Consider the following 26268-nt stretch of genomic DNA (forward strand, 5'->3'; position numbering starts at 1 on the left):
TCCTCTGTGAAAACTGAATCCCCCTTGTTTGTCCCCCTAATCTCCACACAGCTCATCCCTGTGTGCAAAGTGTAAGCGTTGTGTAGACCTGTGTCATGTGACTACTGACTACTGCACCCTTTCAACACCATAAACACACTGTACTGGACATTAGATCAGGTTTTTCTTGGGCTATGGTGCAAAGCCTTTCTGCTGCCAAATGATAATGCACCAGCACTGCAGCTGACAATACCTTATTGTTAGACGACCATGCCCACAGGTGCACATATGAGCGTTGGGTGTGAAAACCACAACAGTGCTGGATAAAAATAAGTAATAAAACTCATGATATCATCAGGCAGGCTAAAATACAAGGATCAGCTGAAAAGTTCTGCACCCAACATGATTATTTCAATAACAAGTGAGATATTGAAGTGAAATTGGTAGACGAATAATCCTTTATATATCTTTATCGCTACACCAAACTGTTTTTGCCTGTAATTTCAGATATGTGCAGAATCACCTATGCACGTAACACATGTGAATTCCTCACACCGGATGGTTGTGCACCCGTGGACATTCACTGATGAATGAGCCGTGTCTCCGGCAATACCTGTGTGGATGTCAGTACAGTCAGGAGCTGGGCAAGGAGTTTGAAGGACAAAATTCTAACCACAAGAGTCTGCATGATCAGGTCCATAGCGGGTGCCCCATAACATCCACAGATTCACAGCATCAAGTGCTGGTGCGATGACATAGTCCTAACAGTACAACAATTTTGACTCTGACTGATATGTGGACAATTTGGAAAATCTGCAAACATGTTTGAAGCGGATTTGTTTTTTTGAATTTTCAATTTCAATTTATTTTCATTTATATAGCGCAAAATGACAACAGAGTTGCCTCAAGGTGTTTCACACAAGCAAGGTCTAACCTTACTAACCCCCAGAGCAACAGTGGTAAGGAAAAACTACCTCTGAGGAAGAAACCTCAAGTAGACCAGACTCAAAGGGGTATCCCTTTGCTTGGGTCATGCTACAGACATAAATTATAGAACAATTCACAGAATTGTTCTGGAAAATAAGCAATTCTTGAGCATGACAATGTTCATCCACACACAAACCGATGTACACAGGATGCATTCAAATTTCACAAGATCATATCACATGCGCCGTATAGTCAGGATCTTGCATCCTCCAACTTTTCCTTTTTGCACAATTTGAAAGAACACACGTTACACTAAAATGCAGAGGTGGAAGCAGCTGTGTGCCGCTGGTGCAGAGAGAAGACATTTTTTCTTAAGATGCAAAAGCCTGTCCAGCATTGACATAAGTGTGTGGAAAGGTTATTTTACATGGAAAAGTAAGGACACTGCCTGATAGAGAACATTCCAAGCTTTAAGCAGCTATGTGAGTATCTTGCTTGCCATTGAACTAACTGCGTAGGAGGCAGAACCTTTCAGCCAACCCTCATAAAATTCAGAATTCTGTGTCAGCAGGATATGTACACACCTTAGACACATCTTGTCATAATTTCTCAAAATACCCAGTCATAATGTTCAAGGCAAAAGTTAATACTCCAAATCAGATCCAGATACATCTTAAAATACAGTCAATTCTGCTCTGACAAATTTTAACTTAAATCAAAACTTTGCAATTTAATTATTGTGTAAACAGATAGATATCGATGGACATGCAACATCTGCCTTCCTCTCTTGATTGGGGAAAGATAAAAAGACCTCATACAAAACACTGAAATATGGTTTTATAATAGTCAAAGGCACAACAGTAAGAGTGGATAGACAGCTGGCCCAGATGACATTTCAGTGGAGGCATGGAAATGTCCAGGAGAGATGGCAGTGGGGTTTCTAACCAGATTATTTAATAAAATCTTAGAAAGTGAGAGGATACCTGAGCAGTGGAGACGAAGTGTGCTGGTTCCTATTTTTAAGAACAAGGGTGATGTGCCGAGCTGCAGTAACTACAGAGGCATTAAACTTATCAGCCACAGCATGAAGTTATGGGAAAGAGCAGTAGAAGCTAGGCTTAGAAAACAGGTGCAGATCTGTGAGCAGCAATATGGTTTCATGCTGAGGGAAAGCACTACAGAGGCAACGTTTGCGCCGAGAATACTGATGAAGAAGTATAGAGAAGGCCAGAAGGCATTACATTGTGTGTTTGTGGATTTAGAGAATGCTTATGACAGAGTGTCAAGAGAAGAGTTGTGGTATCAATCAATCAATCAATCAACTTTTTTCTTGTATAGCGCCAAATCACAACAAACAGTTGCCCCAAGGCGCTCCACATTGCAAGGCAAGGCCATACAATAATTATGAAACACAGTCTACGTCTAAAGCAACATAACCAAGGGATGGTCCAGGGTCACCCGATCCAGCCCTAACTATAAGCCTTAGCGAAAAGGAAAGTTTTAAGCCTAATCTTAAAAGTAGAGAGGGTATCTGTCTCCCTGATCTGAATTGGGAGCTGGTTCCACAGGAGAGGAGCCTGAAAGCTGAAGGCTCTGCCTCCCATTCTACTCTTACAAACCCTAGGAACTACAAGTAAGCCCGCAGTCTGAGAGCGAAGCGCTCTAATGGGGTAATATGGTACTACGAGGTCCCTAAGATAAGATGGGACCTGATTATTCAAAACCTTATAAGTAAGAAGAAGAATTTTAAATCTATTCTAGCATTAACAGGAAGCCAATGAAGGGAGGCCAACACGGGTGAGATATGCTCTCTCCTGCTAGTCCCCGTCAGTACTCTAGCTGCAGCATTCTGAACCAACTGAAGGCTTTTTAGGGAACTTTTAGGACAACCTGATAATAATGAATTACAATAGTCCAGCCTAGAGGAAACAAATGCATGAATTAGTTTTTCAGCATCACTCTGAGACAAGACCTTTCTGATTTTAGAGATATTGCGTAAATGCAAAAAGGCAGTCCTACATATTTGTTTAATATGCGCTTTGAATGACATATCCTGATCAAAAATAACTCCAAGATTTCTCACAGTATTACTAGAGATCAGGGAAATGCCATCCAGAGTAACGATCTGGTTAGACACCATGCTTCTAAGATTTGTGGGGCCAAGTACAATAACTTCAGTTTATCTGAGTTTAAAAGCAGGAAATTAGAGGTCATCCATGTCTTTATGTCTGTAAGACAATCCTGCAGTTTAGCTAATTGGTGCGTATCCTCTGGCTTCATGGATAGATAAAGCTGGGTATCAATCTGCGTAACAATGAAAATTTAAGCAATACCGTCTAATAATACTGCCCAAGGGAAGCATGTATAAAGTGAATAAAATTGGTCCTAGCACAGAACCTTGTGGAACTCCATAATTAACTTTAGTCTGTGAAGAAGATTCCCCATTTACATGAACAAACTGTAATCTATTAGACAAATATGATTCAAACCACCGCAGCGCAATGCCTTTAATACCTATGACATGCTCTAATCTCTGTAATAAAATTTTATGGTCAACAGTATCAAAAGCAGCACTGAGGTCCAACAGAACAAGCACAGAGATAAGTCCACTGTCCGAAGCCATAAGAAGATCATTTGTAACCTTCACTAATGCTGTTTCTGTACTATGATGAATTCTAAAACCTGACTGAAACTCTTCAAATAGACCATTCCTCTGCAGGTGATCAGTTAGCTGTTTTACAACTACCCTCTCAAGAATCTTTGAGAGAAAAGGAAGGTTGGAGATTGGCCTATAATTAGCTAAGATAGCTGGGTCAAGTGATGGCTTTTTAAGTAATGGTTTAATTACTGCCACCTTAAAGGCCTGTGGTACATAACCAACTAACAAAGATAGATTGATCATATTTAAGATTGAAGCATTAAATAATGGTAGGACTTCCTTGAGCAGCCTGGCAGGAATGGGGTCTAATAAGCATGTTGATGGTTTGGATGAAGTAACTAATGAAAATAACTCAGACAGAACAATCGGAGAGAAAGAGTCTAACCAAATACCGGCATCACTGAAAGCAGCCAAAGATAACGATACATCTTTGGGATGGTTATGAGTAATTTTTTCTCTAATAGTCAAAATTTTGTTAGCAAAGAAAGTCATGAAGTCATTACTAGTTAAAGTTAATGGAATACTCAGCTCAATAGAGCTCTGACTCTTTGTCAGCCTGGCTACAGTGCTGAAAAGAAACCTGGGGTTGTTCTTATTTTCTTCAATTAGTGATGAGTAGAAAGATGTCCTAGCTTCACGAAGGGCTTTCTTATAGAGCAACAAACTCTTTTTCCAGGCTAAGTGAAGATCTTCTAAATTAGTGAGACGCCATTTCCTCTCCAACTTACGGGTTATCTGCTTTAAGCTACGAGTTGTGAGTTATACCACGGAGTCAGACACTTCTGATTTAAAGCTCTCTTTTTCAGAGGAGCTACAGCATCCAAGTTGTCTTCAATGAGGATGTAAAACTATTGACAAGATACTCTAACTCCCTTACAGAGTTTAGGTAGCTACTCTGCTCTGTGTTGGTATATGACATTAGAGAACATAAAGAAGGAATCATATCCTTAAACCTAGTTACAGCACTTTCTGAAAGACTTCTAGTGTAATGAAACTTATTCCCCACTGCAGGGTAGTCCATCAGGGTAAATGTAAATGTTATTAAAAAATGATCAGACAAAAGGGAGTTTTCAGGGAATACTGTTAAGTCTTCTATTTCCATACCATAAGTCAGAACAAGATCTAAAATATGATTAAAGTGGTGGGTGGACTCATTTACTTTTTGAGCAAAGCCGATAGAGTCTAATAATAGATTAAATGCAGTGTTGAGGCTGTCATTCTCAGCATCTGTGTGGATGTTAAAATCGCCCACTATAATTATCTTATCTGAGCTAAGCACTAAGTCAGACAAAAGGTCTGAAAATTCACAGAGAAACTCACAGTAACGACCAGGTGGACGATAGATAATAACAAATAAAACTGGTTTTTGGGACTTCCAATTTGGATGGACAAGACTAAGAGACAAGCTTTCAAATGAATTAAAGCTCTGTCTAGGTTCCTGACCAATCAACAAGCTGGAATGGAAGATTGCTGCTAATCCTCCGCCCCGGCCCGTGCTACGAGCATTCTGACAGTTAGTGTGACTCGGGGGTGTTGACTCATTTAAACTAACATATTCATCCTGCTGTAACCAAGTTTCTGTTAGGCAGAATAAATCAATACGTTGATCAATTATTATATCATTTACCAACAGGGACTTAGAAGAAAGAGACCTAATGTTTAATAGACCACATTTAACTGTTTTAGTCTGTGGTGCAATTGAAGGTGCTATATATTTTTTCTTTTTGAATTTTTATGCTTAAATAGATTTTGCTAGTTATTGGTGGTCTGGGAGCAGGCACCGTCTCTACGGGGAATGGGGTAATAGGGGGATGGCAGGGGGAGAGAAGCTGCAGAGAGGTGTATAAGACCACAGCTCTGCCTCCTGGTCCCAACGCTAGACAGTCACAGTTTGGAGGATCCCAAAAAAATTGCCAGATTTCTAGAAATGAGAGCTGCTCCCTCTAAAGTGGGATGGATGCCGTCTCTCCTAACAAGACCAGGTTTTCCCAGAAGCTTTGCCAATTATCAATGAAGCCCACCTCATTTTTTGGACACCACTCAGACAGCCAGCAATTCAAGGAGAACATGCGGCTAAACATGTCACTCCCGGTCTGATTGGGGAGGGGCCCAGAGAAAACAACAGAGTCCGACATTGTTTTTGCAAAGTTACACACCGATTCAATGTTAATTTTAGTGACCTCCGATTGGCGTAACCGAGTGTCATTACTGCCGACGTGAATTACAATCTTGCCAAATTTACGCTTAGCCTTAGCCAGCAATTTCACATGTCCTTCGATGTCGCCTGCTCTGGCCCCCGGAAGACAACTGACAATGGTTGCTGGTGTCGCTAACTTCACATTTCTCAAAACAGAGTCGCCAATAACCAGAGTTTGATCCTCGGTGAGTGTATCGTCGAGTGGGGAAAAACGGTTAGAGATGTGAACGGGTTGACGGTGTACACGGGGCTTCTGTTTAGGGCTACGCTTCCTCCTCACAGTCACCCAGTCAGCCTGCCTTCCCGACTGCACGGGGTCTGCCAGGGGGGAACTAACGGCGGCTAAGCTACCTTGGTCCGCACCGACTACAGGGGCCTGGCTAGCTGTAGAATTTTCCACGGTGCGGAGCCGAGCCTCCAATTCGCCCAGCCTGGCCTCCAAAGCTACGAATAAGCTGCACTTATTACATGTACCGTTACTGCTAAAAGAGGCCGAGGAATAACTAAACATTTCACACCCAGAGCAGAAAAGTACGGGAGAGACAGGAGAAGCCGCCATGCTAAAACGGCTAAGAGCTAGTAGCTACGCTAAGCTAGCGGATTCCCAAACAGGGAATCCGACACTAGACAGGCTGTGGAGCAGCACAGGTAATGCACGACAACAGTGCTAAAATAAAATAAAAATCCACTAGACAGGCTGTGGAGCAGCACAGGTAACGCACAACAACAGTGCTAAAAAATAAAATAAAATAAAAATAAAAATCCACTGGACAGGCTGTGGAGCAGCACAGGTAACGCACAACAACAGTGCTAAAAAATAAAATAAATAAAAATAAAATCCACTGGACAGGCTGTGGAGCAGCACAGGCAACGCACGACAACAGTGCTAAAACAAAATAAAAATCCACTAGACAGGCTGTGGAGCAGCACAGGTAACGCACGACAACAGTGCTAAAACAAATAGAAATCCACTAGACAGGCTGTGGAGCAGCACAGGTAACGCACAACAACAGTGCTAAAACAAAATAAAAATCCACTAGACAGGCTGTGGAGCAGCACAGGTAACGCACAACAACAGTGCTAAAACAAAATAAAAATCCACTAGACAGGCTGTGGAGCAGCACAGGTAACGCACGACAACAGTGCTAAAACAAATAAAAATCCACTAGACAGGCTGTGGAGCAGCACAGGTAACGCACAACAACAGTGCTAAAACAAAATAAAAATCCACTGGACAGGCTGTGGAGCAGCACAGGTAACGCACAACAACAGTGCTAAAAAATAAAATAATAAAATAAAAATCCACTGGACAGGCTGTGGAGCAGCACAGGCAACGCACGACAACAGTGCTAAAACAAATAAAATCCACTAGACAGGCTGTGGAGCAGCACAGGTAACGCACGGACAACAGCGCTAAATAAAAATCCACTGGACAGGCTGTGGAGCAGCACAGGTAACGCACGACAACAGCGCCCAAAAAAATAAATAAAAATCAAAATCCACTGGACAGGCTGTGGAGCAGCACAGGTAACGCACGACAACAGTGGTAAAAAATAAAATAAAAATCCACTGGACAGGCTGTGGAGCAGCACAGTAACGCACGACAACAGTGCTAAAAATAAAATAAAATCCACTGGACAGGCTGTGGAGCAGCACAGGTAACACACGACAACAGTGCTAAAAAAAAAAAATAAAAAATAAAAAATAAAAAATAAAAAAATAAAAAAATAAAATAAAAATCCACTGGACAGGCTGCGGAGCAGCACAGGTAACGACACGACAACAGTGGTAAAAAATAAAATAAAAATCCACTAGACAGGCTGTGGAGCAGCACAGGTAACACACGACAACAGTGCCAAAAAAAAATAAAATAAAAATCAAAATCCACTGGAACAGGCTGTGGAGCAGCACAGGCACGCACGACAACAGTGCTAAAACAAAATAAAAATCCACTAGACAGGCTGTGGAGCAGCACAGGTAACGCACGACAACAGTGCTAAAATAAAATAAAAATCCACTAGACAGGGCTGTGGAGCATCAACAGGTAACGCACAACAACAGTGCTAAAAAATAAATAAATAAAAATAAACATCCACTGGACAGGCTGTGGAGCAGCACAGGTAACGCACAACACAGTGCTAAAAAATAAATAATAAAAATAAAAATTCTCTGGACAGGCTGTGGAGCAGCACAGGCAACGCACGACAACAGTGCTAAAACAAAAAAAAATCCACTAGACAGGCTGTGGAGCAGCACAGGTAACGCACGACAACAGTGCTAAAACAAATAGAAATCCACTAGACAGGCTGTGGAGCAGCACAGGTAACGCACAACAACAGTGCTAAAACAAATAAAAAATCCACTAGACAGGCTGTGGAGCAGCACAGGAACGCACAAACAACAGTGCTAAAACAAAATAAAAATCCACTAGACAGGCTGTGAGCAGCACAGGTAATGCACGACAACAGTGCTAAAACAAAATAAAAATCACTAGACAGGCTGTGGAGCAGCACAGGTAACGCACAACAACAGTGCTAAACAAAATAAAAATCCACTGGACAGGCTGTGGAGCAGCACAGGTAACGCACAACAACAGTGCTAAAAAATAAAATAAAATAAAAATAAAAATCCACGGACAGGCTGTGGAGCAGCACAGGCAACGCACGACACAAGTGCTAAAACAAATAAAAATCCACTAGACAGGCTGTGGAGCAGCACAGGTAACGCACGACAACAGCGCTAAATAAAATCCACTGGACAGGCTGTGGAGCAGCACAGGTAACGCACGACAACAGCGCCCAAAAAATAAAATCAAAATCAAAATCCACTGGACAGGCTGTGAGCAGCACAGGTACGCACGACAACAGTGGTAAAAAAAAAAATAAAAATCCACTGGACAGGCTGTGGAGCAGCACAGGTAACGCACGACAACAGTGCTAAAAAAAAATAAAAAAAATAATAATAATAATAAAATAAAAATCCACTGGACAGGCTGCGGAGCAGCACAGGTAACACACGACAACAGTGGTAAAAAATAAAATAAAAATCCACTAGACAGGCTGTGGAGCAGCACAGGTAACACACGACAACAGTGTCCAAAAAACAAAACAAAAATCCACTGACAGGCTGTGCAGCAGCACAGGTAACACACCACAACAAGTGGTAAAAATAAAATAAAAATCCACTGGACAGGCTGTGGAACAGCACAGGTAACGCACACGACAACAGTGCTAAAAAATAAAATAAAAATCCACTGAACAGGCTGTGGAGCAGCACAGGTAACGCACGACAACAGTGCTACAAAATAAATAAAAATCCACTGGACAGGCTGTGGAGCAGCACAGGTAACACACGACAACAGTGGTAAAAAATAAAATAAAATCCACTGGACAGGCTGTGGAGCAGCACAGGCAACGCACCGACAACAGCGCCAAAAATAAAATAAAAATCCACTGAACAGGCTGTGGAGCAGCACAGGTACACACGACAACAGTGCTAAAAAATAAAATAAAATCCACTGAACAGGCTGTGGAGCAGCACAGGTAACACACGACAACAGTGCTAAAAAATAAAATAAAATCCACTGGACAGGCTGTGGAGCAGCACAGGTAACGCACGACAACAGTGCTAAAATAAAATAAAATCCACTAGGCAGGCTGTGGAGCAGCACGACAACAGTGCTAAAAATAAAATAAAAATAAAAACGAAAGCGTTAGCAAGCTAGTTAGCTTGCCAACGCTGATGAAGGTTAGCTGATAAAAGAGCTCCGTCGCGATGCTCGACCGTTAGAGGTCTTCTTTAGGCGTTGGAGCACGGTGAAAAAGTAAAAAAAAGTAAAAAAGTCTTGAAAAAGACTGTTAATTCAAAGAACTCAAACAGCTCAGTTCAAACAGCTAACAGATACAGCAGAACACCGCTGTGCTCCGGAACCAGAAAAAAGTCCACCCTCCACCACAATTGTATGGTATTGTATGAGGAAGTCTCTGGTGTGGCAGAGAAGTATGTTAGGGTAGTGCAGGACATGTATAAGAATAGTGTGACAGAGGTGAGATGTGCAGTACGAATGACAGACTCATTCAAGGTGGAGGTGGGATTACACCAAGGACCAGCTCTGAGTCCTTTCTTGTTCGCAGTGGTGATGAACAGGTTGATAGATGAGATCAGAAAGGAGTCTCCATGGACTATGATGTTTGCAGATGACATTGTGATTTGTAGTGAGAGTCGAGAGCAGGTTGAGTATAGCCTGGAGTGGTGGAGATATGCTTTGGAGAGACGGGGAATGAAAGTCAGTAGGAGCAAGACTGAGTACTTGTGTTTGAATGAGAGGGAGCCTGGTGAAATAGTGAGGTTACAAGGACTAGAAGTGATGAAAGTAGGAGTTTAAATACTTTGGGTCAGCTGGCCAAAGTAATGGAGAGTGTGGTAGAGAGATGAAGAAGAAAGTGCAGGCAGGATGGAGTGGGCGGAGAAAGGGGGCAGGAGTGATTTGTGACCGAAAAATATCAGCAAGAGCGAAGGGGAAAGTTTCCAAGACAGTAGTGAGACGAGCTATGTTGTACGGCTTAGAGACGGTGGCACTAACAAAAAGACAGGAGGCAGAGCTGGAGGTGGCAGAGCTGAAGAAGTTGAGATTCTCTTTGGGAGTGACGAGGATGGACAGGATTAGGAATAAACATATCAGAGGGACAGCTCAGGTGGGAGGATTTGGAGACAAAGTCAGAGAGGCAAGATTGAGATGGTTTGGACATGTGCAGAGGAAGAACCCAGGGTATATAGGGAGAAGGATGCTGAGGATGGAGCCACCAGGCAGGAGGAGAAGAGGGAGGCCAAAGAGCAGGTTTATGGATGTGCTGAGGGAGGACATGCAGGTGGTTGGTGTGACAGAGGAAGCTACAGAGGACAGGGTGAGATGGAAACAATTGGTCTGCTGTGGCGCCCCTAACGGGAGCAGCCAAAAGAAAAAGAAGAATAGTCAAAGGCACATACTTTAAAGCACTGATAAATACAAGTACACCATAGACAGTACATACTTGAGAAGGTGATGAGTTAATAAATCCAACATTGCTCTGTTTTTCTCTGGTAGCTTGTGAACAAGTGCATGAATTGCTCTCACTCGATACTTCTGGTCATCGGACTCTGGGAAACAAGCATGAAGCAGGAAGACTGAATCAGTATTAACAGACAGGTGAGACGTGCTTGTTTCTATGACATGCTACATAATTTCTGGCTATTAAACACAGACTGGATTTGTCTATTTATATAGAGTCACATCAGTGATCTTACTGGCAGCCTTGATGAATTCTTTATGTAGTCTGTAGGTCAACAGTGGCTCCGCTAAACACCTGCAAGCACAATGGAAAACATAAAGTTTCTCTTTCAGGAACAAAAATTCAGGAACTGAACTGTCTGTACCTGAAATAATTTTTTAGGCCACTGGTGATCGTCTTGTTGTCCCAAGCATCTGCATCCAGCTGCACTTCAGAAGGAGCCGTGGAAGCTGGAAGGAACCATAAAATAAGCTGTTGTAATCTTTTTTCTTGCAGAAAATAACCCTATATAGAGGACGGCAGTGTGTTTCTTACCAAACACACTTGTCATCAACCGCTGCACTTTGGAGTTTACGCCTCCAGTCCTATACAGGCCCAGGGTGTTGATGCCTACATTACCGCACAAGACACATTTAGACATACTTTCTGAATAAACCATCACTGCAAGATAAATATACTTGTGAGAACTACTTTCATATAGTTAGGAACATTTTAACAAGGAGGAATACCTCTGCTTTCCACTATCTCTATGCACTTTTTAACAAAGTTGAAGCCTGTTTCATTGAGAAATGCTGCAAAACAAACAAACAAACAAACCTTGCTGTAAAGTAACATTTATGACACTATACACATTTTTGAATCGAACCAATCATCTATGAAAGTCATGAAGCATTGAAAAACCTAGGAATTCTTACTCTCTTCCTTTTTGCTGAGCAAAGATGGCAGAGTATAAATCTGTAGGAAAATAAAAAAATAAATTAGAAATGGCTCCATCTGAAGCACTATGAATTCCAGCCTGTGTTCCTGATGATATTTTAAAGTAGCTACGAGGATGTATTCATACAGGTTCTTTCCCATCCATGGCCTCCATCCACAGGCGCCTGTTGGCCTCAGAGAGTGCTTGCAGGGTGACAACACCGTGCCTGTCAAGTAAAAGGATTCGTTCAATCCAACAATAGCCACAGTCAATCTATTTGCCCAAATGTACATCAAGCTCTCATAGATCTTCTCTCTCACCTCTCTACCACCTCAATGTCAAAGCAGAAACGTTTGTCGATGGATTCTGTCTTCCGTCTGACACACGAACGCAGCCTGAACATCTCTGGAGCACCATTCACCACTCCATTCTGTTAGCAGACACAAAGTTTGAACATTTTCTGTGGCATCAGTGAAACGGTAAAACATTTCTCAAAGGAAGAGAAACATTGTTAGTAATGAAGATTCTGAGCCTCCCAGGCAAAATCTAGAAAGCAACTGGACTTTTGATGCAACTTGTAGATGTTTTATATGTTCATTCTTCAGCAAACACTGGTTTCTACTAAAATAAGATTACTGGCAGACAATTTTGTCATAGTTGCTTTCAGAGTGGCATCATTTCGTTAAAGGTTTTTTAACTGTTATGAAAACCTTTCAACATTCAAGAGTTTAACATTAGCTGCTTAACAGTTTTGTGCTCACAAGCTGTGTTTGTGGATCATAAAAAAAGCCAAACAATAATGACAATAACTAGAGCACCACCTCCACCAACACTACTTTCCAATTCCACAAATTTTTACGTTGGAAAAAGTTTTCAAGGTTAAAGTCCTGTTAGAAGCAGCATTTCATAAGCTAAAATATAATACAAAATATAGATCAAAAGGGCTTTTCAGTGTTAAAATCAATTATTTGCTAAATCTGCAATATGGATTAGATGCGGATCAAACTTAGTCTGTTCACTGAGAGTGCCAGTTTGGATCTGTCACAAATGAGCATGATTAAGACACTTTTGATAGAGATATAATGCAAAATGTACACTAAATGGGCTTTTCAATATTAAATTCAAATGTCCACAAAATCCACAATCCGGATCAGCTGCAGCTCAAATTTGTCAGGTGATAGTAAGTGTCAGTCTGCACCTCACTTCAAATATGAGAATGATTGGGGCATGTTTGATTAAGATATAATGTAAAATATAAATTAAATGGGGTTTCAATTTTAAATTGAAATGGCCACAAATCTCTAATCAAGATCAGATCTGGATTTGAACTGTTTTCAGGTCGATAAGGATACCATCCAACATAATGCTCTCAATTATGAAAGAAATTTGATCTTTTTTAACAAAGTTATGAATTTTTGAAAATTTGTGCAATGTTAAAGATAGAGATTTTTCAAGTGTTCCAAGATTTTTCCTGACTTTAATCTTTGACCTATGACCTTGAAAATTTAATCACTCAGAATATGAAACTTCATTAAAAATTTCATAACGATATATGAAATTTGTGGGCTCCAGGCTGTTCAAAAACAAACAAACAAACAAACAAACAAACGGGGTGAAAACATAATCTCACACAACTTTGTGGCGGAGGTAATAATAAAAGCACTTGGCAATTACAGCATCAATCCACCAGTAAACAAACATTTTAAAACATTCCTTTTCCCAACTACAATACTAAGGTTGAAACTAAAAAGGTAAAGTAGGAATCAGTCTGAATGGTATGAAGTTTTCAACCTGATCTCACACCAACTTTGTGATGGTGTCACAAAAAATCTGTTAGTTTGTGATACCATCACGAAATATGGTATCACAAAATTTGGGGTGACACCCGGGGGTATGGTTATGGATGGGTTAGCATTATGGCTAAAAATAGTCACAGAAGCTTAACCATGTCACGAAAACGTTTGTGATGTATTCTGTAACAGTATCACAAAAAAAGAAACTGTGAGAGTTGGCTGGAATTTTTCCTAAGGTATGGATTTTATTTATACCACACTAAGCAGTAGAGCAGACTTTGATGTTATCAGCCTGCACAAACAAATTTTCTGGAAAATGCAAAAGCTTATGCTACTTTGTTTTGCAATGTTAAAAAAAAAACAAAGAAAAAGGTGACATGCACAATGAAGAGACGTTTCTAAAAAAAGACAAAAACCCCGTGTACCGTTTGTTGTATGGCCCTGGTTCAGATTTAAGAGGTCAAACAATGAGCAGAAAACAATGTGCAAACTGTTGGGTCATAGTGGTGGCAATCTTTTCTGTCACCTCAAATCCAAGCAAGTTGTGGAGTGAGGAATGCAAAAAAAATGCCTCCACCGCATATATCAGATAAATCATGAAACAGAGATGGGAAGAAAAAAGGTAGCTCAGCAAATCAGATCACATTATGTTTTCACTCTGTGCAGCTTGATTTTTGTTATAGTTCCTGAAAGTGTTTTTCGAAGATTGAAGTCACTGTAATTTTTTTCTATTTAAAATAAATTAATATAAATAAATAAATATTCTTAAATACATATACACTATGTGACATATGTTGTAGTAATTACAGCTTTATTAGTTCAGGAGCAATTATTTGGAAATTTTAAGAAAAATTAATATACTGTGATATACGTACATACCGTTACCATTTGTGCTTCAAATTATACTGTTACATAAATTTTAGGCAATACCATATAACTTTAAAGTGAAGTGTGACATAATTATATTACATATATACGGTGAAGTTATTGCATGTTTTTGTAGTCACCTGTCTGTTGGCTGGTCTGGCATCAGTGTTGCTCATGGTGAACATCTTGGAGCTTTTTTCGTATGTGCAGTAGTATCTGGTCCACACACTGCCCAGTGGACCTAAAACCCTCAGATAATTATTTTCACACATGCACATTCGTATAAGAGTGTTTAACTTCCTTTTATAGTTACCACATAACTGATAGAAAGAAGAAGTGGGAGAAGTGGGATTGAGACAAGAGAAAGTACAATTTGAGTGTCACTAACGTTTCTCTTGTATATACAGATATCCCTCCATAGTAAAACTGCTGGGGGCTTTGAAGTCCTCTTCAGCAGAACGTATCCTCTTCATCAACCTCTCAACCTCTGCACGTGTACTTTCAAAGTTGTTGCGAGCCTTTACAAGACATACACACAGCTGATTGTGGTGCGTGTTCAAAAATGCAGTCAGTGGTAAAGTGGAAATTTGTAATTTATCATTTGTGTGATCAGTTTTTATAAAAGCTAAAGGATGAGCTGGGTAGATACGTAGTCCATTTTTGCAGCTTCTGTACAAATCACTTTTGTATATAGGTCACACTTTGCATAGGATATAATCGTTATCAAAACTGAGCACTATATTGTAGGTTCAGCATTTAAACAAAAGGCAAATGCAACAATCATAAACAAATCATAGCAAGGGTATAGACAAGGAAAAAAGGCCCAGACAACACCCCAACTAACATGTTTATGAAATCTGTTAAAAACAAACAAAATAAACTAACTAACAAACAAAAATATCACAAGGGACACACACTGATTCATGTTCATGCCTTTTATGTTATGTCTTATCAATGGATATTTTCAAAACCTTCCAAAATCAGCAGATAAAAATTCAACTTTCATTTATCAAAGATAGTACGCTGCACCTGTACTGAATTTCTTTTTAATTTTTTTCCCCAGATGCTCCGTTTTCCTCTGGGACTGGGTCACCATAGTGGATGTACTTTGATTTGGCACAAGTTCTACACCAGACTTCTTTGTCGCAGACCGAACCCCCCCCAAAAAAATTGGTCCGCCCTGCCTTTACTGCACGTGTCATTTGTGACCACAGCAGCTCGTCTGAGACTGACTCTACACCTAAAGCGATCAAATGGATTCATGAGATTATTAATTATCAGATGACAAGATAAAACCTCTTAAATCATTCTAAAGTCAAGTCAGTTTTAAGCAGAAACAAGGCTGTTTGCAGCAGAAACGAGGCGATAACAGTGTGGAGTCGTTATTGACGCATATTGACGTAGGTGCAGCAGCAGCTCCTGTGAGCTCCAATCGGTTCCACCATCTTTTATTATGGAATAATGCTGAATATATGTGGAAAGGATTGTTGTACAAAAGCTTCAGATATCTGTCTCTGAGATAGGGTGATGACTGGAGTGCAGTTTTAAAGCAGAAACAAGCTAGATAATCGGTGAATCACTGGTGATGCTCAAAAATGACGCCTGCGAGCAGTGAAGGCAGGGCGGATCGATTTTTACTTTCCTGATCTCCCCCCCCCCCCCCCCCCCCCCCAACCCCCCCCCACTCCCCCCCACACACACACACACCACACAAAAGACATAACAAGCAAAAAACAAACAAACAAATAACAAACAAACAAAGCTCCATTTTCTCACTTAATCACTAAGAAAGCAGCCTCACGATAATTTAACTGTGAGATCCTGGTTTTAGAGACAATAACACCACATTTTAGTTAGACAGAAATAAATACTCAAACTGAAACTTCTACTACTATCTTCTACAACATGTAATGTTAAAAACATTATTTGAGAGTGTATGAATCCATCCATCCGTCTTCTTCTGCTTTATCCGGAGTCGGGTCGCGGGGGCGGCAGCTCAAGCAAAGCAGCCCAGACCTCCCGATCCACACACACCTCCCCCAGCCCCCCGGGGGAACCCCAAGGCGTTCCCAAGCCAGCCGGGAGACGTAGTCCCTCCAATGTGTCCTGGGTCTCACCGGGGCTTTTAAGATATGGCATTATCTGAAAGGAAAATGAACCTTACTGAATTTGAACCATTTTGAGCTGATTAAAATGAATTACTACCTAGTAGACATGGGCCGATAACCAGTTTCACGGTATACCACGGTATGAAAAACTCACGGTATCAAAACCACTAAAATTTTCCGTTATACTGTTCCTACGGTATGAGCGGGTTATGAGAATTCTTGACAGGCAGAGCGGAGGCAGCTGCTGCCGCCCTTCCCCCTGGCACGCACCTCTATCTCTGTTTACAAACAGGCAGCTAACGTTAGCTAGCTCTGCATCATGACTGAAGGAGGCGAAGCCTGCACTGAACTTTTCCCTTTGTCTAAAAGGACCAAGTCAGCTTTTGTTGTTTTATTTTCTGCAAAATAGCCCTTCAAGGCAAAAACGGTGGCAACAAAGCACCGTAGCTATGGCCTGTGTTGGACACGGAGCGATTTAAGATACCCGCAAAGGATTATATGGAAGGAGTAAACTTTATCCCATCTTTGAAACCACTGATAAGTACAAGCAGTGCACTCGAGTCGTGCTTGTGGTCGACCAAATTTCTCCCACAAACATGTCAAGAAGGACAAATACAAATTCCAAGCACTTTGTTGATGAAGCTGGGCCAATATTGAGCATCCGGAGTTCCAGACCTTATTCCAGCCACGTTTCTCCCTAAGCAAATAAGTCATGTTTCCCACGGGGCGGATGCTACATGTCTAAAATAGTGACTATTATTTTGGTATTTTCTCTAAAGTTATCAGTGGTAAAGTGCTCGTAGCGGTAGACATCGCGTCAATTAGTGTGCCTGAATCACACGCGCTTCATATGCAAATAGCCATAATGCTATTAAAGCACATTTTAAAGCTATACATAATACCATGAAACGGTGAAACCGCGGTATTTTAGTCATTCTGTGTTATCACATTAGGTTTTGAGGGTCTGTTACACTTCAGCCACTTATTGAGTTCTGTTCTAGTTTAGGCTTTGTCGTTTATTTTCTGGTTATTCAGTCACTCTGTTTTGAGCACATTAGTCCCTTGGGTTTTTCTGTACACTCTGGCCACATGTTGAGTTCTCCTCTAGTTTAGATCCAGCCTTTAATTTTCTGTTGTTCTGTTTCTGCTTTTTCATTTGTTTATTCTGTTTCTCTCACATCTGTATTTTAGGTATGATTATTTCCTAATTGCGTAACATTTGTTCTGTGACTTACTTTCCTCTTTTGTTGCTTTTGTCTGACATGTTTGGGAACTGAGGACACTAATTGTTGACGCTTTGGAGGTGGAATTATTTCTCATTCTTGCTTGATGTACGACTTCAGTTGTTCAACAGTCCGGGGTCTCTGTTGTAGCATTTTGCACTTCATAATGCACACACATTTTCAATTGGCGACAGATCTGGACTGCAGGCAGGCCAGTCTAGTACCCGCACTCTCTTACTATGGACACGCTGTTGCAACATGTGCAGAATGTGGCTTGGCATTGTCTTGCTGCAATAAGCAGGGACGTCCCTGAAAAAGACATTGCTTGGATGGCAGCATGTGTTGCTCCAAAACCTGGATGTACATTTCAGCATTGATGGTGCCATCACAGATGTGTAAGTTGCCCATGCCATGGGCACTAACACACCCCCATACCATCACATATGCTGGCTCTTGAACTTTGCGCTGGCAACAATCTGGATGGTCTTTTTCCTTCCACATCCATGATTTCCAAAAATAATTTGAAATGTGGACTCATCAGACCACAGCACACTTTTCCACTTTGCGTCTGGCCATTTCAAATGAGCTCGGGCCCAGAGAAGGCAGCAGTGTTTCTGGATGTTGTTGATGTATGGCTTTCACCTTGCATGGTAGAGTTTTAACTTGCACTTGTAGATGTAGTGACGAACTGTGTTAACTGACAGTGGTTTTCTGAAGTGTTCCTGAGCCCACGTGGTAAGATCCTTTACACAAAGAAGTCAGCTTTAAATGCAGTGCCACCTAAGGGATCAAAGGTCACAGGCATTCAATGTTGGTTTTCGGCCTTGCTGCTTATGTGTAGAAAGTTCTCCAGATTCTCTGAATCCTCTGATTATATTATGGACTGTAGATGATGGAATCCCTAAATTCCTTGCAACTGAACGTTGAGAAACATTGTTCTTAAACTGTTGGACTATTTTTTTCACGCAGTTCACAAAGTGGTGATCCTCACCCTTATGAACCTCACCCTGCTTATGAACGGCTGAGCCTTTTAAGGTTGTTCCTTTTATACCCAATCACGACACTCACCTTTTTCCAATAAGCTGTTCTTTGAGCATTCATCAACTTTCCCAGTCAACTTTTTTTAAATGTGTTGCAGGCATCCATTTCAACATGAGCAAATGTTTGCACAAAAACAATAACGTTTATCAGTTTGAACATTAAATATCTTGTCTTTGTGGTGTATTCAATTGAATATATGTTGAAGAGGATTTGCAAATCATTGTATTCTGTTTTTATTTACATTTTACACAACGTCCCAACTTCATTGGAATTGGGGTTGTACTTGTAACATTTTATCTTACAGTCTATGATTTTAGTGCTGTGCTTGGAGCATGCTGTGTTGTCTACTGTGTTGTATTTGTACTACTGCTGAACAAATAACTGGTCTCTATGGGTAAATAGATTTCTTGAATTGCAATGAATTTTTGGGCATGACAAATTTAACTGAAATGAATCAGATCTAACTGAATCAAAAGCAAATGGACTGCATTTATTTTTCTTTTTTTCCATGTGCATCAGATGCTCAAAGCGCTTTACAGTAATGCCTCACATTCACGCCGATGTAAGGGTGCTGCCATACAAGGTACACACTACACACCGGGAGCAACTTGGGGATTAAGGACCTTGCCCAAGGGCCCTTAGTAATTTTCCGGTCAGGCTGGGATTTGCTTAACCACTAGACCATCACCTCCCCAAAAGCAAAAAGAGATTTTAGGATTAACTGGATCATTAAAATGTAATGTTGAATTAATGTTGAATATTTTGATGAAATAATCTATTTTACCCATAATTCAGTGTTTAACCAATAATTCAGCGATTCTGTACATACAAAGATTATCAATAAAATAAGAAGGAAGGTTGTGTCAGTTGCAAGAAAATTTAAATACATTAATGAAATGTCTAGAGGTTGGTCAGCCAGCTCAAAATCTAAATGTATTTAAATTATTATTTTCTCGAGTTTTTTTTTTTTGAGTATGTTATAGCAGACACTTACGTTTTGCAGGTTGAACTGAAGCTGCTGCTTGTAAGGTTCAAACTCATTGGCCAGCTCATAGCCTTCGTGGTAGAATGTGAATAACCCCTGCAGGAAGGCTAATAGCTGAAGAGCAGAGAGATATATCCACAGGAAAAACGTTAACTAATGGCAAGAGTACAACAGAATGAATGTCAGTCATCTGCTCAGTCAATCACAATAGGTTCTACATGAGAGAAACCTGTGAACTCTGCCTCTTGTTTGGACTACTGCACTTGTTTACTTTACAGCAAAGAGTTTTGTCTGTTTTCAGGCGGAAAAGTTCACGATGCAGGAAGTGCTGTTGGAGTAACAGGAAGTGGCCTTTACAGATAACTATCATTAAAATGTTTTTATCACTAGACAGAAACTATGATTATCGGATGCTATCCTATACACATCACTCATTGCTCCAACTTATGTTTACATCTATGATTATATGCAGCACAAAACAGACCTTCAGCTTTATTTGTCTTTACTGATGGTGACGATCAATTCTTGCTTTTTGATTATGTAGCCAAAGAAATCTGGATTCATTTAATAATTACTCCACATAAGAGAAAGTGTATGATAAATGGGGCATGCATAACCAAGTGTGAAAACACAAGTTTAAATTACATTGTAGTGGCATATATAAACCAACATGATGGCTGTGTCTCAGTTCAGTGGCCACATCCTTCAAAGACTGTATACTGCAAAGATCTGGCCTTGTGATATTGCGGAGGCCGAACCATATTCTGAAATGAAGCAGTCTGACAATCTTGACAGCTGCATGTGACAATCTAGCGTAGTGTGTGTAACCCATAGTTTTGTGTTCATTTGTCAAGACATCTATATTTACTTATAAGCATTACTGTTTTATAATTGTAAATATGGAGCCCAAAACTGTCCTTTTGGACTTTTAAATTTACCAACCAGTTTGTCTTGAAAATAAAAACAAATTGGGCAATGACGCTTGGCTTTGTTGGGGCTGTGAAGTGTATATACCTGTTGTAGCCTTCGTTTTCAGGGGAAAGAATGCTGCATTTCAAGGAGCCTTAAGAAATGAGGCAACCTAATCTGATGCAGGAGGTCGAAGAACCCAGCCTTAGAAGGATGCGGCCCCTGAATTCAGAAATGGCCTGAATTCAACTCACCGGCTCCACAAATTCAAACTTCTTCCTCTCCTGCACTTCCTGGATCTTGAAGACATACTGGAGTGATGCATCGTAAAACACTTGCCTGTCTTTACTCATCTGCGAATCAGCCTGGATCCAAAACAACACACACACACACACACACACACACACACACACACACACACACACACACACACACACACACACACACACACACACACACACACACACACACACAGGATGCTTGCTTATCAATCGTGTAAGATGAACCTGTTGTGGAATTTCAGGATTTGGACATTTTACCTCCTGTAGGTGTGATTCCTTCTTTTTAGAAGACATGCTGAGGTGTTTCTCCAGAACAGAGTAGTATCTCTCTGTCTCCTTATCAAACTGTTTTTTTCCCTCCTGAGGTTGACATGGATATAAGGCAGACAGGAATCAATTAAGACAAACTGAAGTTTTCTACATTTCATAGTTTCATGTCTGCCATATTACTCGTATGTTGCATTCAAACATTTCTAGGGAAAAATTTTACTGCACAAATTTAGCTTTTCTGCAACTCAAGAGACAAAAGTGAGATTCTCACTTCAGTGTCATTTTATTTTTCATTTATTATATCTCTCAAAATTATTTTATACCTTGAAGAAGTCTTTTTTGAAACTTAAAAGGAGGCTGAGTTGAGATTTTGTGCATCATTGTATTTTGGAAACAAAACTTAGCTATTGCACAGAAAAGGAAATCAAGTGGCATCCATAGCGGCCGTACTGAATAACAGACAACATCCTTAAAAAAAAAAAATTATGACATCACTTCATAATGTCTTTGTAAAACCATCTTATCATTGATTTATTCATTACCTAAACCCACCTACTCCAATTAAGGGGGATAACTCAGTAGTTATAGGATAGCAGTCTAATGCTATGACTGCTATCCTATCCTACACTAACACTCTATCGTAGGGCCACATATAGACAGACAAACTCATTCACATTCACACTCACTCACACACACACACACGCACACACGTAGGTGGGTCCAATTCACCTAACATATCTTTGGAAGCGGAGGGAACCCACGCAAACACAGGGAGAACATGCTTCACACAGAAAGGACCAGACGGGAAGCGACCTGAGGACCTTCATGCTGTGAGGTAACAGTGCTAACCACTAAGCTGTTATGCTGCCCATCATCATATCATTACTCATATAACTTAATTATAAATGATTCACTGTATTTTCTGAAGACATTTTATGTTTGAGCCTTCTTTCAAAATTGATCAATTTTTTGTGTGTGTGTCTAGACACAATACCCCATAATGGCATTATTTTTGCAAATTTTTGTACATCTCTACTTATTTATTTATCAGTGAATATAATTTTGTCTATTTGACTCTTTTTACTTCTTATAGAATTGTGTTTCTTTTCTTATTGTTTATGCACCAATAATACCAGATCAAATTCCTTGTATTCCTTGTAAATTTGATTCTGATTGATTTAAAAAAAAAAAAAAAAAAAATCACATGTAAATAAGTATTCACAGCCTTTGCCATTAAGCTAAAAATTGAACTCAGGTGCATCCTATTTCCAGTGATCGTCCGTGAGATATTTCTACAGCTTAATTGGAGTCCACTTGGGGGTAAATTCAGTTGACTGGACATGATTTGGAAAGGCATACACCTGTCTACATACAACCCCAATTCCAATGAAGTTGGGACGTTGTGTAAAATGTAAATAAAAACAGATTACAATGATTTGCAAATCATCTTCAACCTATATTCAATTGAATACACGAGAAAGACAAGATATTTAATGTTCAAACTGATAAACTTTACTGTTTTTGTGCAAATATTTGCTCATTTTGAAATGGATGCCTGCAACATGTTTCAAAAAAGCTGGGACAGTGGTATGTTTACCACTGTATTACATCACCTTTCCTTCAAACAACACTCAATAAGCGTTTGGGAACTGAGGACACTAATTGTTGAAGCTTTGTAGGTGGAATTCTTTCCCATTTTTGCTTGATGTACGACTTCAATTGTTCAACAGTCTGGAGTCTCCATTGTCGTATTTTGCACTTCATAATGCACCACACATTTTCAATGGGCAATAGGTCTGGAGTGCAGGTAGGCCAGTCTAGTACCCGCACTCTTTTACTACGAAGCCACGCTGTTGTAACACATGCAGAATGTGGCTTGGCATTGTCTTGCTGAAAAAAGCAAGGACGTCCCTGAAAAAGAGGTTGCTTGGATGGCGCCATGTGTTGCTCCAAAACCTGGATGTACCTTTCAGCATTGATGATGCCATCACAGATGTGTAAGTTGCCCATGCCATGGGCACTAACACACCCCCATACCATCACAGATGCTGGCTTTTGAAGTTTGCGCTGGTAACAATCTGGATGGTCTTTTTCCTCTTTTGTCCGGAGGACACGACATCCATGATTTCCAAAAACAATTTGAAATGTGGAGTGATCAGACCACAGCACACTTTTCTACTTTGCGTCTGGCCATTTCAAATAAGCTCGGGCCCAGGGAAGGTGGCAGCGTTTCTGGATGTTGTTGATGTATGGCTTTCGCCTTGCATGGTAGAGTTTTAACTTGCACTTGTAGATGTACTGACAAACTGTGTTAACTGACAATGGTTTTCTGAAGTGTTCCTGAGCCCACGTGGTAAGATCCTTTACACAATGATGTCAGCTTTTAATGCAGTGCCGCCTGAGGGATCAAAGGTCACAGGCATTCAATGTTGGTTTTCGGCCTTGCTGCTTATGTGTAGAAAGTTCTCCAGATTCTCTGAATCTTCTGATTATATTATGGACTGTAGATGATGGAATCCCTAAATTCCTTGCAACTGAACGTTGAGAAAAATTGTTCTTAAACTGTTGGTCTGTTTTTTCAGGCAGTTGTTCACAAAGTGGTGATCCTCTACCCATCTTTGCTTGTGAACAGCTGAGACTTTTGGGGTTGCTCCTTTTATACCCAATCATGACACTCACTTGTTTCCAAACAGGTGTTCTCTGAGCACTCATCAACTTTCCCAGTCTTTTGTTGCCCCGTCCCAACTTTTCTGAAATGTGTTGCAGGCATCCATTTCAAAATGAGCAAATATTTGCACAAAAACAATAAAGTTTATCAGTTTGAACATTAAATATCTTGTCTCTGTGGTGTCTTCAATTGAATATAGGTTGAAGAGATTTTGCAAATCAATGTATTCTGTTTTTATTTACATTTTACACAACGTCCCAACTTCATTGGAATTGGGGTTGTATAAGGTCCCACAGTTGACAGTGCATGTCTGAGCACAAACCAAACATGAAGTAAAAAAAACTGTCTATAGACCTCTGAGACAGGATTGTCTCAAGGCACAAATCTGGAGAAGGGTACAGAAACATTTCTGCTGCTTTGAAGTTCCCAGTGACCACAGTGGCCTCCATCATTTGTAAATGGAAGAGGTTCAGATCCACCAGGACTCTTCCTAGAGCTGGATGCACGTCTAAACTGAATGATCAGGGAGAAGGGCCTCAGTCAGGGAGGTGACCAAGAACCTGATGATCACTCTGTCAGAGCACCAGCATTCTCTGTTGAGAGAGGAGAACCTTCCAGAAGGACAACCATCTCTGCAGCAATCCACCAATCAAGTCTGTATGATAGAGCGACCAGATGGAAGCTACTCCTTAGTAAAAGGCACAAGGCAGCCTGCCTGGAGTTTGCCAAAAGAACTCTCAGACTATGAGAAACAAAATTCTGTGGTCTGCTGAGACAAAGATTGAACTCTACCAAGCGTCACGTTTGGAGGAAACCAGGCACCATCCCTACAGTGAAGCATGGTGGTGGTAGCATCAAGCTGTGGGGATGTTTTTCAACAGCAGGAACTGGGAGACTAGTCAGGATTGAGGGAAAGATGAATGCAGCAATGTACAGAGACATCCTGCATAAAAACCTGCTCCAGAGCGCTCCTGATCTCAGACTGGGGCGACGGTTCATCTTTCAGCATGACAATGAACACAGCCAAGATATCAAAGGAGTGGCTTTGGGAAAACTCTGTGAATGTGTATGTTGCAGAAATATCCTTTAAATGGACTGCATTTATATAGCGCTTTTCCATCTGCATCAGGCGCTCAAAGCACTTTACAATTATGCCTCACATTCATCCCGATGTCAGGGTGCTGCCATACAAGGCGCTCACTACACACTGGGAGCAATAGGGGATTAAAGGCCTTGCCAAGGGCCCTTAGTGATTTTCCAGTCAGGCAGGGATATGAGCCCATGATCTTCTGGACTCAAGGCCAACACCTTAACCACTAGACCATCACCTCCCCTAAAATGTGTTTTTTTTTACTGAATTATGACAATTGGCCAATCTGCCAAAAATTAGCCATCTGGAAACAGAATATACATCTCTTTCATAGTAATTCTGAAAACGGGCAGACACACACACACACACACACACACACACACACACACACACACACACACACACACACACACACACACACACACACACACACACACACACACACACACACACACACACACACACACACACACACAAGCAACTACAATATCCTGCACTAACATTGGCATACACGGTGATAAATGTAAACTTAGAAACATGTAACTGAATTTGCTCTCGGGTTATTCCACAAAAATCGCATACACCACTTCTGTGTATATGACCTGTTATAAGTGAGAACAATTTGGGAGGTTTTGGACTTTTAACTTTGATAAACTGACATGCATGATTCCATTGTTAACTTACATAAAAACATTTTGCCAAATTGGAGAGGAAAGCATGCATGTACAGCTCTTTTGCTTAACAGCTGCAGCATTCCAAATGGCTTAAAACTAGTTCTTGCTTCTTCCAGGTGAATGACATTAGGATGAAGATATGTTTGTCACATTTTCTGCAGATAGTGGGTTTGTCCAACCCAGTCTCACGGCAAGTCGTGATTCGACAGCACGAAATATACATTAATCTATTGGTTCGTGATATTGTCACGAAAAGTGCCTCATTTTCGTCACGGCAGCACAAATTCATTCTAATACATTCCGTGATGACTGCACAGGGGGGTTGGGGTGGTTATGGTTAGGGTTTGGGGAAGGAGTAGGGTTAGGTTATGGTCAAGGTTAGGGTTGGGGGTATGAGTAGAGTTAGTAATAGTGAGTTAAAAAAAAACGTGTCACGAAAATTTTAATATTTTCGTGACGGGAGCATGAAAAAAAAACGTGAGACTGGGCTGGGTTTGTCACAACGGCTGCCAGAAGATCAGACTAGATGAGACTGGAATGTTAACAAAAATGACAATGGCCTCTCCAGCAAATAATCTGGTAAAAACTGTATCAAATAACATTTTATTTCCTTTTATTAGATCTCTTTTTCTC

The 26268-nt window shown here is 40.6% G+C and overlaps 1 protein-coding gene across 1 annotated transcript in view; it reads right to left on the reverse strand.

Moving 5' to 3' along the window:
* Window positions 1-26268, reverse strand: part of LOC117517395 (rho GTPase-activating protein 42-like) — a 74579-nt gene that overhangs the window by 19974 nt on the left and 28337 nt on the right. The window contains 13 exon segments of the mRNA XM_034178399.1: window positions 10793-10898; window positions 11046-11104; window positions 11175-11259; window positions 11345-11419; window positions 11539-11601; window positions 11725-11764; window positions 11874-11952; window positions 12047-12156; window positions 14527-14627; window positions 14775-14904; window positions 19753-19857; window positions 20907-21017; window positions 21192-21293. Of these exon segments, the coding sequence (XP_034034290.1) occupies window positions 10793-10898; window positions 11046-11104; window positions 11175-11259; window positions 11345-11419; window positions 11539-11601; window positions 11725-11764; window positions 11874-11952; window positions 12047-12156; window positions 14527-14627; window positions 14775-14904; window positions 19753-19857; window positions 20907-21017; window positions 21192-21293 (1166 nt within the window).

Source organism: Thalassophryne amazonica, chromosome 9, assembly GCF_902500255.1.
Source record: "Thalassophryne amazonica chromosome 9, fThaAma1.1, whole genome shotgun sequence".
Taxonomy (NCBI): domain Eukaryota; kingdom Metazoa; phylum Chordata; class Actinopteri; order Batrachoidiformes; family Batrachoididae; genus Thalassophryne; species Thalassophryne amazonica.